Source organism: Thamnophis elegans, chromosome 13, assembly GCF_009769535.1.
Source record: "Thamnophis elegans isolate rThaEle1 chromosome 13, rThaEle1.pri, whole genome shotgun sequence".
NCBI lineage: Eukaryota > Metazoa > Chordata > Lepidosauria > Squamata > Colubridae > Thamnophis > Thamnophis elegans.
This window is the reverse complement of record NC_045553.1, coordinates 36,288,095-36,304,785: the sequence shown is the minus strand read 5'-3', so window position 1 is coordinate 36,304,785 and position 16,691 is coordinate 36,288,095. Positions and strand designations below refer to the sequence as shown.

Here is a 16,691-nt window from a genome sequence, read left to right as displayed (position 1 = left end):
ACTGCAGTCAGCTGAAGTAGCCTGCAGTGCTGCATTTAACCACTGCGCCACCTCGGCTCTTTTGCATTTTTTTGTTTTGTTCTACAAACCAAAGCAGAATCCAAATAACTGGAGTGCCTCTTGAACACCATCGGTGACATTGACAAAATCACCATCATCAATTACGAAATACAGCTTTACTTAGAACAGCTTACATTTTGCCACAATACCTTTGAACAACAACATCGAACAGCAACATCTGTGTATTGCGGGTCCTTGGGAAGACTCGGTAGGTAGATAAAAGCCGAATCCAGTCTAAACATCTGGCTGACTGTGCGACAAACCGTAATAGCAACAGCTTTAACAGCTGCAGCAGCAAATGAACAAAATTGGGACAAAGAGTTCAGCATCCGATGAGCAACGGCACTAAATGTGTTTTGTTTTGGCATTGATTACAGTTTCTAAAAATGGCAAATGGATAGTGATTGGTCTGCAGCGAATGGTGAGAGCGGAATTGCTAATTTTCATCCTTGCAGCAACCTGAGCTCAAGCTTGAATCATTCAGTTTTTAATCTGGTCATAAAACCAGCAAATAGAACAAAAAAATTGCAATTAATTAGGGTCAAAAGAAAAAAAAAGCACTGTATTGTTATACCACTGCATCAAGATATAACATAACATAGCATAACATAACTTAACACAAAATAAATAAAAAGCATCCTGTTAAGAATCAGAAAAAAACAAAAGTTTCCCACTATTCAGTCAGAACTGAAGAAGCTTCTCGGTTGAGAAACGAAACGTTTTCAAGGAAATGTTCCAGTTGCCTTTTGGAAAAAGCACCTTTGGAACAACCATGACCTGGATGACTGAGACTCTCTGTAGACATTTTCAAAGGAGGGTAGCCAAATTAGAGGACAGATTTCAGCCTGGAAATTTAGTTGTGTCCATCTATGGTGGTCATCACCAGAAAAAGAGGACTTCTCTATTGTTCCTCTTTCTTGCAAGTTTTCCACCATCAATTCTGATGATGTCAATCAAAAGGTAATGGTAATGGTAATGGTAAATTTATTTATAGGCCGCCCTTTTCCCTGGAGGACTCAGGGCGGCTTACAACAGATAGGGTGGGAAGACACACAATGACATATATAAATAACATATAATTAAAATAAAAGCAACATTCATTCATCATTCGGTGGGGACAGACTATAATCTTTAACCCCAGGCCTGATGGATAGCCAGATCTTGAGGGCTGTGCGAAAGGTCTGGAGGGTGGTGAGGGTACGAATCTCCACAGGGAGATCGTTCCAAAGGGTCGGAGCTACTACTGAAAAGGCTCTCCTCCGCGTAAGGATCATAGAGAGAGAGAGGGAGGGAGGGAGGGAGGAGGGAGGGAGGAAGGTGTTTCAGATAGGGCAAGGGGTGAAGCAGTGAAGGGAAGAAGATGGAACCATCTCTTCCTTCCACTTCATTGCTGGAGATCTTCAGTCACTGGTGAAGAAGGAACACATATCACTCCATGTGATGAGTTTGTTTGGATTCATTCTGTCATAACTCCAAGGATTAAACAGCAGAAAATAAAAGAAAGTCAGCTGTGCATCTGTCTCCCATCAAACTGCCCAGTCATTTCTCCCAGGCCATTAAAAAACTGTTCTCTTGCCAAAGTACTTCATGGATGAAATCCTTTCCCCGCCCTTAAAACTGTACCCCTTTTGCTATGGATCCAGGAGAAAACCCTGCCAATAATGCTGTCTTTATAAGCTTTATTGGAAAAATAATAAAAGCGATAGCATTTAGACTTATATACCCTTCACAGTGCTTTACAGCCCTCTCTAAGCAGTTTACCCCCAATAGTCTGGGTCCTCATTTTTTTTTTTTAAATACGTTTATTTCCATTTCCATTTCATTTCATACAATCACATGTACTGTGCATGACCGGGGCATATAACATTGAATAATAAACACAGCCCTCGCTTTCATAGACCATACCCCCCAAAATACAAACCCGATATGCCACCTTGACCCACCATACACCCTCTTTCACCCCCTCCAACTTACATTCTTCCTTCCAACATTCCCCTCTACTACCTACTTCCCCTCTCCCTCTATCGCTCCTCTCTCCCAATACATTCCCTCCCTTCCTTCTCCTCCTACCTCCAATCCTCTCTCCCACCCTCACTACCCCTCTTTCTTCTTTCACTCTACTCCTCCCTTCGGTGATTTCTATTGTCTATCAATATATTCAGCTTGTCCTATTTTTACACTAACATTAAAAGCCACAGTATACAAGTGCAATCATGTGCTTTGAGATCTAAGACATATTATATTTCCCCCTCCCCTCCCTCCCCCTAAAACCCCACCTCCCTTCCCTCCCCCTGAGTCTGGGTCCTCATTTTACCCACCTCGGAAGGCTGGAAGGCTGAATCAACCTTGAGCCTGGTGAGATTTGAATTGCCAAACTGCAAGCAGCTGGCAGTCAGCAGAAGCCTGCAGTACTGCACTCTAACCACTGGGCCACCGTGGTTCATAATGGTTTTTATTGTATTGTCTGCTTAACAATCTTCATGTTTGTTGTTGGTCTCTTTAGTCAATACTGCCCAATAAATAACTGGTAAGCTGAGAAGAAATTGAACCTTTTTTACTAAGCATGCATGATCTCATAAGCCAGTGTTCCTTAACTGGAAAATATGTGGACTTCAACTCCCAGAATTCCCCAGCCAGCTGACTGGGGAATTCTGGGAATTGAAGTTCATGCATCTTCTAGTTGACAAGGTTGGAAAACACTGTCTTAAGCAAATGCAAATAGTCTTAAGCAAATGAAAATAATAGTGGTAGAACAGGCCACAGACCTCAATAGAAATAACATTGCTGTTTTCCAAGGAAGGAGAAATGTAGGTGAAACTGCTGGCTCAGCTACAGAGACTCAGAAAGGAAAACCAATATTATAGAGGGCTGTTTTGGCTAGCAACTGTCTGAGTCTTCTGGATTCCTCATCAGCTCAGTTAAAATACAAGGTCACTGAAGACGTTAAATTAACAAGATGGATGCCACTTAAACAAGGACATGTTGTTCTTCACTTCATTTCTTTATTTAGAAAATGTACAGGGGCCGCCCTTCTTAAATAAATAACTCTGGGAAGCTGGTCATCAAGACAGAAGAAAAAAAAATACTATCACAAAATTCTGTAGAACAAAACAAAAAAAATGCAATTAAAGGGATGAGCAACATGCAACTACAAAGCCTTTGCAGAATAATTAACAGGTACGAACATACATATTGTGTCCCACTACATTCTGACCTTAATTCCTCGGATAATCCATGCTGAATACTTCTCAATATTTCTCTCATTGGAAAAGACCCTGATGTTGGGAAAGATTGAAGGCAGAAGGAGAAAAGGGAGGATGAGATGATGAGATAGTGCCATGATTAGATAGTGTCATCCATTCAATGAACATGAATTTTGGCAAACTCCAGGAGACAATGGAGGACAGGGGGCCCTAGCATCCTAAGTCGGATGCAACTTAGCAACTGAACAACAACAACAACATCTGTATATTTCTATACTTCAGTCTAATTGAAGGGTTTCCAACCTTGGCAACTTTAAGACTTGTGGACTTCAACTCTCAGATTTCCTCAGCCAGCTTCTGCAATAAAATCCACTTCTCCCCTTTCCTTACAAAGCTATAGGGCACAATATATGTATGAATAACCGTCTGCTGTTTTTTTCCCATAACCACAGCGCAGATCTAAGGGATGGGAAATATTTTGCCACCAGCCTGAATGCAACGCCTCCAGATCAAACACTGCATTCAACCCACATCCTGCCCAAACGCTTTCAGAAATAGCAGTCTAGCATTAAAAAAAAAAAGGTGTGGCGAATGCTCCAGAAAGCCCCACCGCAGAGGTGAGAGGACCCACAAAGGCTTCTAAGACTGGGCCTATCCTCGGGCAAAGGGGCAAACAAGATGGTTCAGACTTGCTTAAGCTGCCTGCATTGTGTCTCACTAATTGGCCCTGTGGAATTCTTCAAGACTTTGCGGGGTGAGAGACCAAGCCACAGGTTTTTTTGCAACTCATTCAAAAAAAAAAGTGTTTGGAATAAGAAAAAAAAAATATTAGCTTTCTTATCCAGCCGTTGTATTTTGGAGACTCTAGATCGGAGGTGTCAAACTCAAGGCCCGTGAGCCACATTCGGCCCATGCGGTGCTTAGATCTGGCCTGCAGGGTCTCCCTGGAACAATGAAGGTCCAGCCCACAATGCCTCTGGCAGCAAAAAATAGAGCTCAGAAGGGCCGTGCACAGCCCTCACAAGCTCCATTTTCAGCTGTGATGGGAGGCTCCATTTTCACTGGCAGAGGGCTGCAGGAGACTGTCATAGCCAAAATGGAGCTCGGGAGGGCTGTACACTGGCCACTCTGAGCTCCGTTTTTGTTGGCAGAGGGCTGCAGGATGCCGTCATGACCAAAAATGGAGCTTGGGAATCCGTGTTCGTTGCAGAGCGCTTGGGCCACAAGCACCCCTGACACCAGTAACGTCAAGCTGGCCACACACACGCCTGGCCACCCACCCACACACCCCACAGGTCAAACACCATCCTGATGCAGCCTGAAATGAAATCAAGTTGATACCCCTGACCCTGGATTGTAATGTATAAGGTAATGTAATGTAAAAAGAGCTCTAAGCATGGTTGATCGAGTACCCCTCTTTTTGTGGGTGCTCTGGAATGTCTATTCCAAATGGATTGTACACATATAGAAAGAATACTTGGCACAACAACTCTAACCAACTCTGGCTTCACAATTGCTTGGATTTCAGAACGGTGTTCTTCTGAATCCAGTTCTGCCTACTTGCCTGGATGCTTTCAGATGGTGGTCTCTGCTTCACCTTGTACATTCATAAGCAGGCAAATGAATCCAAAATTATCTCTGAAATTTCCATCCTCCAAGAGAAATTCATTAAAGCAGCCCATTTCCTACAACTGTGTAGAAGGAATGTAAAACTCCCTGGCAGTGTTTCTTAACCATGGCAACTTGAAGAGGTGTGGACTTCAAGTCCCAGAATTCCCTAATTCCTTTGGCTGCAGAATTCTGGGAGTTGAAGTCCACACTTCTTAAAAGTGCCAAGATTGCAAAACATGTTCTGTGGATAGGAGATAGAGTGGATGGTCACCAAGACATAGTAAGCCTTCTAGTAATTGTCGTTCTATTAACTAAAATGGGTGTTTTGCAATAAAGCTAAGCCAGGCATATGCATAGATTGTGAATGCTTAGGCTACAACTTAACAATTTTTTCTCTCTCCTCTTGCAGAAATCATTTAGTCTCTCCCTGCCGAAGGCAGAGTTTTTACCTTTGTCAAAACTAAAATAACCCTGCCACTTCAGTCCCAAAGGAAGTATACTAGAACATTTTTTCCGTGCCTCAAGAGGAGATGTGGCTTGGAACTGGAAGGCGATGTCATTCACTGGCACCCAGAACCAGCTGAAGGTTGTTAAACATTGCCGAAAACATTGAGTTGGCTTTAAAAAGAGCTGTAATTATCTCAGTGGAGTCACTGTGCTTCCCATAAAGTCTGCTACTCTGTGTCCCAGTTACCAAAGTGTAAGGAGCCAGCCTTATGGGACAAGCTGTCCTCAAACCACCAAAGCAGCAGTTTGGGACGTTATTGAGCAGTTGGCAGGCTGAAGCCGTTGTGTGCAGTTTCCTTAAGTCTAGGATACTTTGGAGGTCTTTGTATCTCCATGGAGTCTTGCCTGCCTGCAGGACAACATCCCCAAAGTGCTTTTTCAAAAGGCAATTGGACTTCCTTTGTTTTTGCTTTAAAAATATTTCTCTTCTCATCCAAGAAGCTTCTTCGGTTTGGACTGAATAGTGGGAGAATGGAAGGGTTTATGCTCCATGCAGTCATCTGGTTGTTAGCACTTTTTCTGAGAGTCCTTGAGGCCACTTGGAGGTTTATCTGTGCCCTGAATAGTGCAAATGGGTGTGGAACAGTGGTGGGATTCAAATCATTTACCAACCGGTTCTCTGCCCTAATACCCAGCTGGGTAGGCGGGGCGGTGGTCATGTGATCATGTGGGTGTGCCAATGTCACTCAGGTCAATGGCAGCACTTCGCCTTAGTTGTTACAATGGTAATAAGGTTAACCGGAGAGGCAGTTTCTGCAAGCAGGGCAATAAAGATTAGGCTAGAAACAACACCAGAATGTTTCCTTCCTGCATTCCTTACAGGATTAGCCCTGTAAAGTGGGAAAAAACAAAAGGAGATTTCTTTCAACAACCAGTTCTCCGAACTGCTTAGAAAGTTACCAACCGGTTCTCCCGAATAGGTGCGAACCGGCTGAATCCCACCACTGGTGTGGAACCTTCTTGAAATTGCTGAAAGGACCGTGTGGTAAACACTCATATTTAGCGATGACCTGAATAATTGAGAATCTCCATAGACATACAAGGTGAAGAGAAAGAAGCATAGAATCAGACTGGGATGTGGCCAATATTCAGAGATAATTCTGAAGCCACAAGGCCAGATGTGCCACTTCTATATTGTTTTGTTATGAATATTGAAATAGGAGCAAAAGCGTTTTCTGCTGTACAGATCCATTCCTTTTTTACCAAAGTTAATCCAAGGAAAAGGACGTGGTGGCTCAGTGAGGCACTGAGCTTGTCGATCAGAAGGTCGGCAGTTCGGCGGTTCGAATCCCTAGCACCACAATAACGGAGTGAGCTCCTGTTACTTGTCCCATCTTCTGCCAACCTAGCAGTTCAGAAGCGTGTAAAAATGCAAGTAGAAAAGCGGGGACCACCTTTGGTGGGAAGGTAGCAGCCTTTTAAAATATCCATGCGCCTTCAGGATTTAGTCATGCCGGCCACATGACCACAGAGATGTCTTCGGACAGTGCTGGCTCTGTGGCTTTGAAACGGAGATGAGCACCGTCCCCTAGATTCAGGAATGACTAGCACATATATGCGAGGGGAACCTTTACCTTAACCTTAATGTATGTTAAGGATTAGTGCACCGACTGTAGATCTTGAGTCAATTCATCCCCATTCCTAGGATGACTCTGGCCTCTTAATTACTCTTTCAGTTGATTTGTATTTTGCAAGATTTTTGCGTGAACGTTATGCTGAGCTGGATGACAGCATATCATTGATGTAGGCTGATCTCAGAAAGTGGATCTGACCTGATGTACATGGACGAGAGATCAACAAGAAATCTCAGTGTTGTAGGCTAGAATGTGCCCATAAAACCACCAGTGACAGTAGTTCTCACATCGTCAAAAGTAACCACGTGATAACCAGATCTGGTACTTATCTGACTGTTCATGAAACAAAGAATATATGGAATTTGTCTGTCCTAGAGTTTGGTTTTAATTATGAGGAGGAGAAATGTTTATAATGGCTTCTTCATTTTTCTACAATAAATCTCTCTTCATTTCTTCCCCTCCATCTTGCCGGGAGAGTTTGACTGGACTGTAACTTTGTGTTGGGAATTTTAAAGAAGAACCAAGTTTCAATTTTAACATTCTCATTGTTTCTAATGCATGATCTCCATTTTTTTCTGACTATAAATATACATATTAGATGGAATCTGTATGTAGGCACGTAACTGGGAATTAAAAATAACCTTAAAATGTATAGCATGCAAAAAAAAGAGAGAGAACATATGGACAAAATAATACATAAATAAATCTGCCATATGCCATCTGATGTGCGCTTGTTAAAAATGAAGCTCTTGAAGCAAAATAGAATGATTCAAAGTTAGGATTAGATGAAGAGGACATGGAGTGAATACTAAATCTGAAAGATGCGTCAGACTCTATGTTTCTCAACGCAATGAGGAATATATCCATGGAAGAAAACTGTTTAGGGTATAGGACAATTCACCATGGCCAACTCAAACCAAGACAACTTGCGACAGGACAAGGACAGGACACAAATATAAACGAAATGGTGAAATTAAGGAAAGGATACAAAAGGAGGGGACAAAGTGAATGAGAACGAAAAAAATTAAAATATTTTTAAAAACTGTTTAAATGTTTTAAACTGAATTGTTGAATTGGCCCATCACAAATTGTCCCTGCCATGAGTTGGCCACGGTTAGTTGGCTGCACCAAGTTGTGCATTGGTGGGTTTCAATTTTTTTAGAACCTCTTCTGTAGGTGTGGCCTGTTTTGTGGGAGTGGCTTGCCAGCAATGTGACCAAGTGGGGAGTGGCTTGGCAGTCATGTGACTGGGTGGGCATGGCCAACTTGTAAAATGTGGTGAAACTCACTTAACAATGCTCTTGCTTAGCAACCAAAATGTTGGCTCAGAAACTCTGGCATTTGAAGCACGCAAGTCTTAAAGCTGTCAAGTTACAAGATCTTTGCACCCCTAAACCCTTTAGAAAAAAACCCCAGGGGTGTTCAACTTGACAGATTTAAGGCTTTAAGGTTTAGATAGGACTCTTAGAGGTGGGCGGGGTGATTGGTGAGCCAGCCAATCAGTGAGCAGTGGGCAGGGCAAGCATGGTGCGGACGGTGGGGGGAGGGAGCTGGAACCGGTTCTAAATGGGACAGTAGATTTGTGGACCTCTTCTATAGAAGAGGTTAGAACTGGCAGGAACCCACCCCTGAAGTTGTGCCATTCTGGACTATTTATGCCTGTCCTCGCACAAGTTCTTCTTTCTGAACTTCGATGTTTGGTAGATGTTTACCTTTGACAGTCAGTTTCTGTACTGAGTTCCAGGTAGTCTGCCACCTCTTCTGGGGTGAGAACTGTCTCCTGGTCATCGCTGAGAGATACGGGGACTGCAGCTGCGGAAAATTGGTTGTAAGGCAAAGTGGGGAAGGACTGGTTTTCATCCAGGACTCTTTGACCGTCTTCAGAGAATCCTTGTCCAGCTGCTGGTTCATGAAGTCCTCTGGGGGATCAAGATAGCATGTACAGGAGCACCTGAGAAACAGGCAACAATTACAGAGAGTAAATGACTGGCAAATAATTTATCTCTTTTAAAAAAAATGACAAAAGAACAACTCAAAATGTGAGAAAAGAGGCCATTTTTCTATGTTTTTAGCTAGTTTTGTTTTGAGGAGTGTACATCCATGTTTTGGTGCATATGAGTGGGAATCATAGGATTTGTTGATTACAAAACTGGAGGATGATCTGACATCTTAAGAGTTCAGACTCCTTCAAGTCCTCTCACTTATGAACATCTGAGTCTCTGGGGAAACAAAAGGGTATTGCTGGCTTTGATTTTCTAATCTGGTCTTAGTACCTAAAAAAAACCCTTGAAGATGAATTCCCTTCCTCAGCAATTGCTCTTTGGTGGCTACAACTGGAATGTCAGCTGCAGATTTTTAAGCACTCTCACAAAATGGCTACCCAGTGGGGATTTTTGTACCCAAGAGCCCTGGTGGCATAGAGGTTAAACTGCAGTATTGCAGGCAAACTCTGCTCATAGCCTGGAGTTTGATCTTGACGGGACTCGAGGTTACTCAGACGGATCCTTCTGAGGTCATTAAAATGTAGATCCAGATTGTTGGAGGCAATATGCAAATAGTGCTTTGACATTGTAAACCACCCAGAGATTTCAATAAAGCTCTATGGAGCAGTTAAGCCTTAATGCTATTGTTATGGTGAACATGGCCTATTAGGAAAGACCCATGTACCATTTATGCCCATTACCCCATAAACTCTTATTACTGAACTTTGAACTTTGTACTAGGAGGTAGTCTGGTTAGGGTGTGCTTAATGCTTCTTCCCAAAAGAAAGATCTTCCTGCCTCACACCACATAACTTAATCTTCTCTTTTTTGTTAGACAAGCAGAGAGATTTGCAGATAAAGCCTTGGGGGGGGGGGCTATCATTTCCACCAGTTTTGCTTTCTATACATCCAGCACAGAATGGGTTCCTACCAGTTCGGTAGAACCGGTTCGTCAAATCTACCAACCGGTTAGACAAGGTTCCACTAATGGACCCGGAAAGCAGGCCACACCTACAGAAGAGCTTCCAAAAATTTTGAAACCCACCACTGGTTCTTGGATATGATTATTCTACAATATCATGCTCATATTTATAAAACTTGGTGCCTCTGTGAAAGGTAAGGATGACTACTGCCTTTGTGGTGCAATCAGAATATTGCGTGTGTTGAAGTTGTTTTAACTCAAACCAAAGATGCCTTTTAAAGAACAAGTTTACATCATATTCTTATGCATGCCAGTGCTGTGTGTGAGGTAATTTAAGGTGGTTCTGACAAGTGTTGTCGGCATCTTCATATCCAGTCACATGGGGGGCAAGCCACTCCCATCCGGTCACATGGTGGCAAGCCACTCCCACAAAGGAGGACACACCCACAGAGTAGGTTCGAACATTCTTGGAAATGAGGGCAATGTTTGAGGCTGGCAGGTAAGGAACCCGGGAGGCCCAAGAGAGATGCTGCTGGCACCCAAGAGTTCTATTTGCCTCTCCTGATTCCATGCCATCAGAACTTAGAAATGCTGGGAAAAATTCCCACCCCTTTTCTCCTCCTCAGGGCCAGCATGGGGTCTCAGTGGTTAAGATGCTGGTTTTCTCAGCTGGAAAGTCAACTGCCCAGATTCGAGACCCAAGCACCGCATGATGGGGTGAGCTCCCATTACTTCACCCAGCTTCTGCCAATCTAGCAGTTTGAAAGCATGCAAATGCAAGTAGATAAATAGGTACCACTTTGATGTGATGGGAACAGAGCTCTGGGACTGGCCACATGACTGCAGAAATTTCTTTAGACAGTACTGGCTCAATGGCCTCGAAATGGAGATGAGCACTGACCCCTAGAATTGACAGTGACTAGCGGAGTGAAATCCGCAGGGACTCCTTTCTCCTCCCCACCCACCCACCCAAAGAGCAGGCAAAGTTAGCAACAGATCAAGCTAGGTAGCAAGCCTCTGACAGTGAGCCCAGCTTACCATTCTCACCTCCTTGGCCCAATTACATATTTTTAGCAGATTTCCTGAACTGAAGACTTTTACAAGTCTGCCAGAAGCTGTGAGTGATTTCAGAACCGGAAGAATGCCCGTTTCCATGTCAGGAGCTGCACCATCACTTGCAAAGCTGTCCCTCAGCCCTTCTCTCTACCTCTCCCTACCCCACCCCCCACCACCCACCCAAAGAGCAGGCAAAGTTAGCAACAGCCATTGTCACTTGTGTGTCAGTACATTGTGCCTGTCACCTTACACAAACCTGAAACAAGCACCTTAAAAATAGCATTCCTGTGTGAACTTCAGTTCAGTGTCCGATAAAGCTTCCAGGTTGCTACTGTTATTCTCAAAGAACTGAAAATGATACTTACTCGTTTATGTGTTTCATTTAAATCACACAGGTAGATCTCAGAAGGAATAGAATATAATAGACTAGCAATAGCAATAGCAGTTAGACTTATATACCGCTTCATAGGGCTTTCAGCCCTCTCTAAGCGGTTTACCGAGCATATTGCCCCCAACAACAATCTGGGTCCTCATTTTACCCACCTCGGAAGGATGGAAGGCTGAGTCAACCCTGAGCCGGTGAGATTTGAACAGCCGAACTGCAGAACTGCAGTCAGCTGAAGTAGCCTGCAGTGCTGCATTTAACCACTGAGCCACCTCGGCTCAGTAGAGTAGAGTAGAGTAGAGTAGAGTAAGTAGAGTAGAGTAGAGTATAGTAGAGTAGAGTAGAGTAAGTAGAGTAGAGTAGAGTAGTTGGAAGGGACCTTGGAGGTCTTCTAGTCCAACTCTTTGTTCAGGCAGGAAACCCCATACCATTTCAGACAAATGATTGTGCAATCTTTCTTAAAACTTCCAGTGTTGGAGAATTCACAACCTTTGAAGACGATCTGTTCTATTGATTAATTGTTCTGTCAGGAAATTTGTTCTTGGTTCTAAGTTAGTTCTCTCCTTGATTAGTTTTAAAGCCAGCATCTTGCTAGCTCCCATAATAATGGGCAGAGATAGCGAAGATCATTCAAGCAGCACAGACGCTACCAGGCTGCTGTCATTATCTAGAAGTCATCCACTTGTTCTATCAAAACAAAACCATATACCACTTAGTTGAGCAGGCACGCTAGACAGCACAACACCCACTCAATTTCAGCTACAGCTGCCAACTTACATTCCAAGGGACATCACACAGATATCCACTCAACAAGACATTCTTAGAGGAAATTAAAATGTGTCTGCTTTGTCCTTAAGACATCTCTCTCTCTCTCTCTCTGCCCAAGCCCGTCCCTGGATATTTGTTGCTTGTCTTGAGTTTAGCACATTATATAGATGCTTCAATTGGATTTTACGTAATGGCTTAACTCATGCTTTATATTTTTACTTGGTACATCAGAAAGGGTTTATTCTAACCATAAGTGACTTAGAAAGATGTTTAAATCAATAAATAAATTAAATAACTGCATTTCCTCTCTGTGAAAAAAATGCTGTAGTGCGAGAAAACCAGAGAGATAGGGCAGAGTCACTAAGAGGCAGCAGTATGTTCCCTTCTAAAAATCCTCTAGACAGTTTTAGAGAGAGGAGCAATCAAAATGGGCTGTGATACGTCTGTTCATGTACCATTTCCGTATATTAGAAGTTTAGTTTTTAGTTTCTTATATCCAACGCTACCCAAATTCCTAAGATTATGTCTTAGTGAGTAGAATTTTTTTTTAAAAAGGCAATCCCATCATTCAATCTATCTTATAACAGAATAACAGAGTTTGAAGGGACCTTGGAGGTCTTCTAGTCCAGTGTTTTTCAACCTTTTTTGTGCAAAGGCACACTTTTTTCATAAAAAAAATCACGAGGCACACCACCATTAGAAAATGTTAAAAAAATTAACTCTGTGCCTATATTGACTATATATAAGTAATTTTCCCACGGCACACCTTACACTATGTCACGGCACACTAGTGTGCCGCGCACAGTGGTTGAAAACACTGTTCTAGTCCATCCACCCTACTAATATCTATTAGGGTGAAAGTCATAGCCTCAGTTTGATGACATTCTGCCATTAGAAGTAGGCTAATAAGGATTGGAGTTGATAGGATTTCACTGTTGTCTTTGGGTTTGGGCCTGATAACTGTATTCTAAAGTTACGTTAACAAAATCTTGCAAGTCTGAAAATACAAATGTTCTGCTGTCTCCTTTACATACTGATAAACTAAGAGAAGGGCCCATTCTGAACTTCCCATTCCACCTGTTGCAGTTAAAAGTACAGTAGATGAAGCTTCCTATGAATTGAGCTAGACTCTTAGTAATTACATGACTATGTCTAAAAGATGAAAATATGTTATGTAAAGAGGTTCAGGATTCTGTCCATTTCTCCATCTGTTTATCAGCACACTAACTCTCAAGATTGATTAGAGCGGCCCAAATCTATTGTAGGGGAAGAAAATTGAGTTCGAGAATGGGGAAAGGAAGAGAAGGAAGAGGAAGAAGATGACGAGAAAGGAGGAGGAGAAAAAAGAAAGAAAAAAAGAAAGAAAGAAGAAGAAAAGAAAGAAAGAAAGAAGAAGAAAGAAAGAAAGAAAGAAAGAAAGAAAGAAAGAAAGAAAGAAAGAAAGGGCCATTACAGAATTTACATATGTAAGACAGATATCATGCCTTGTAAATAGAGAAGCAAGATGTAGTATCATGTAGACTTATGTTTAACCTATCTAATCCTAACCAGATGCATAGACATTGAGATTCATCCATGCTCAGAGTTTAACTCCATGCTCAAGCAGCCCTTTTGGCAAGCAAATATGCTGTATCTTGCCTGCTGAACAAAAGAAGCAGAGTTTTATATGAATTTTTCTTATTTGAGTGTATCTGTAACCTTGGGGTCATCCGAAGTGGGTGGAAAGACCAATCTTTTCTTCTCCATGACCAGAAAGAGACATTTGGGACATGCTAAAGAAAGGAGAAGCCTCAGGAAATGTACTTCACCCACTCCTGTTACACAAACTCTTCTCTGCTCTCCTTTCCTACCAAATGAATTTCAATAGAGCAGTCAATTATTGTGTAATTGCCCATAAATTTAAAATGACACCAAAATTATTTCCTGCAAGATCCAAGGACAACGTTTTTCTCTACGCAAATGTGGGATTCAAAGGGGCAGCAAAAAAAAAAAAAGGATGGAGTCAGCTGATATTTCACTAATGGATTGATTTACTTGCCTGGAATGATAATTGCCCATTTACTTAAATAGCTGGGCACTTGTACAGAGGCCTGGCCCCCTTCAATGAGAAATGCTCCCTTCTAGCCAGGCAGGGAATCATCCCATGATTTGTAGCTTTTTAAGTGCAAAATAGGGAGACAGGATAGTTGGGATTCATTTCCCAGCCACATTTGTTCCTGCCATCCTGATGATCCATCATAAGGGTGCCTCTGAATAATATGCAAAGTATGTAGATTTGCCTACTTGGTGCCAGAGGAAGGAGAGGCAATTTATACTACTATCTGGCACAACCAAAAGATGAGTCAGCGAAGGGTGAACTCTGAGTTTTCTGCAAGGTGGCTCTTTATCAAAAGTTAGAGGAGAAGCAGAAGAGACCCTATTCTGCAGGGGGTTGCAAGCCAACCACCATCTTGTTCGTTCTCACCTGAACTGTCTTCAAGTAAAACAAGTGAAGTATTGGGTTATCAGTTGTTAGCTTAACTTTAACTGAGGGAAGTGTTTTTTTAAAATGATGACTTCTGAGTGCTCTTTTAACAAAGTTATTAACAAAATAACAGAGTTGGAAGTCTTCCAACCGCCTTGCTCAGAGCTTGGTTCTTTGCATATAGATGTTTCATTACCAAACTAGGAACATCATCAGGGCTAGTGAGTATGGGGTTCGTGTTGTGGCCCGCAGGTGCCGTTGGAGCTGCCGCCAGACTCCGACAGCGAGGGGTCTTATGAGTCGGCCCTGGAGGAGGTGGAGGACCCTGGACAGGGTGCCGACTCCGAGCAGGGCGAGGAAGACTGGTTGGCCACCAGAGTGCTGGAGCCTTGGATCAGAGGGAGTGATCAGGAAAACACTTGTGAGTTGTTTCGGGATGCACACCGTCGAAGGGCTACTCGGAGGAAGGACAACTGTGTAATCATAGGAGATGATTACACTCAGTTGATGCTTATTAGATCCTCTCCTGATTATAAAGAGACTGCTTGTGCCACGCCCTTTTGCAGAAGTCAACGTTCACGTTAAGGACTAACCAGAAACAACTTGGCAGGCTGGATTGCTGCCAGAGTTTGTGGGCATTGCTGCCAAGCTTTGTAGGACTTGCTGCCAGAGTGCTTATCTCTTTGTTTATGTGGCTTGCAGCCAATGAGAGTCTTGCCTGATTAAAAGAAACCTTTTTAGTTACATGGGTTTTGGCTTTCGTTCCTGGACAGAGAAGGGGGGTCAGAACAGGTTTGTACATACAGTAGCTTGCACTGCCCATGTTGGTGGGGATGTGGGTTTCTCCTTGATTAGCTCCTCCTCCTTACCAAGGAGAAAACCACACCCTCAACAACACTAGCGGGGCAAGCCATTGTACATGCAAGAAACTAACTCCACATTCACTAGCACCATGATGTTTCATAGATATTTCCTAAAATATCTGCAAGCAAACCACCAACTTCAGAGACCTCCAAAGATTCCATAATTTAATCCTGATCTACATACATTCATTTCTATTGATATCTTAACTGAATTCAAGGTGTTTTTTTTTTATTAATTTTGGTGCTTGGTTTAAAAATTCAATCAATACATTTAGGATCCTGTCTCAGAGTATTTGTTTATTGCTGAGTTTCTACACTGCTTCAGTCTCAAATAATCCAGCATCTCAGAGGTTTACATCAACTTCATCTTGTGCACCAGGTAGAAGGAGCTGCAAAAAGGCTCTGAGATTAAGATAAACAACCAAAATTCAATATCCTATCTTACTCTTGCTTGGCGCTGGAATCTTGGAGAGCTTGAAAACCGGGTGGGATAGGAAGGCGGTGGCAGTGAAGGGCCATTTTGTGAACTGCACAGTGAGAACTTGGACGAGCTGTAAGTTTTTAGCACCTTTTTGGCTCTCCCTAAGAAGGACATAAAGAGGGGAGAAAAGATCAACGAATGGCAACTTTCCCACCATCTGCACTTTATCCACATTGGAAAACAGGCTCAAGCAATTAGCTCCCTTGCTGATATCCAAACCAAATCCTTCCACTTTAGTCCCTTTAAATTATTACTATTACATTTATGTATAATGCACCTTACCAAAATGATCAAAATCATTGAGCAGTGCACAATGGCTTAAAAGAGTTTTTTGGGGGGAAAGTAATACAGGACCAAACAATAATAACAACATCGTTTGGGGAAATACACAAACAAACAAACACACACACAAACCACACAATCATTGGATAAGCACATGAATTGGTTTGCTTCCTTCCCATCTCCAGCAAACAAGAGATGAGTCCAACTTGTAGAAAATTGCAAACATGTTTCCCCTGAAAGTCTCATTAAATACACCCAAAGCCCCTCTGGGTGGGTAGATCCAATCCAGATTAGGATACACTTTATGAGTCCATCAAAGAAAGAGAGAGAGAGGTCCAAATAAACGCAACTGAGTCTTGGACAAAATGATAGGCAAACCTTTTCCTGCAGTGATGGGGGAAGATTAAAGCCATGACACTTTTACAGCATTTCTCACAAGCTGGTTTCTACAATTAGGTGTGTTCTGTAGATCACAGTTCTAGTGAGGTTGCCCACGGAGGCTCAAGAAATGTAACATAGTACAGGCTCTAACC

General features: G+C 42.6%; 1 protein-coding gene across 1 annotated transcript in view; it reads right to left on the bottom strand.

Moving 5' to 3' along the window:
* The window catches only part of ROBO4 (roundabout guidance receptor 4), a 61,752-nt gene that overhangs the window by 8,659 nt on the left and 36,402 nt on the right, over positions 1–16,691 (bottom strand). The window contains 5 exon segments of the mRNA XM_032230059.1: positions 4,566–4,581; positions 8,668–8,818; positions 8,821–8,906; positions 15,841–15,891; positions 15,893–15,977. Of these exon segments, the coding sequence (XP_032085950.1) occupies positions 4,566–4,581; positions 8,668–8,818; positions 8,821–8,906; positions 15,841–15,891; positions 15,893–15,977 (389 nt within the window).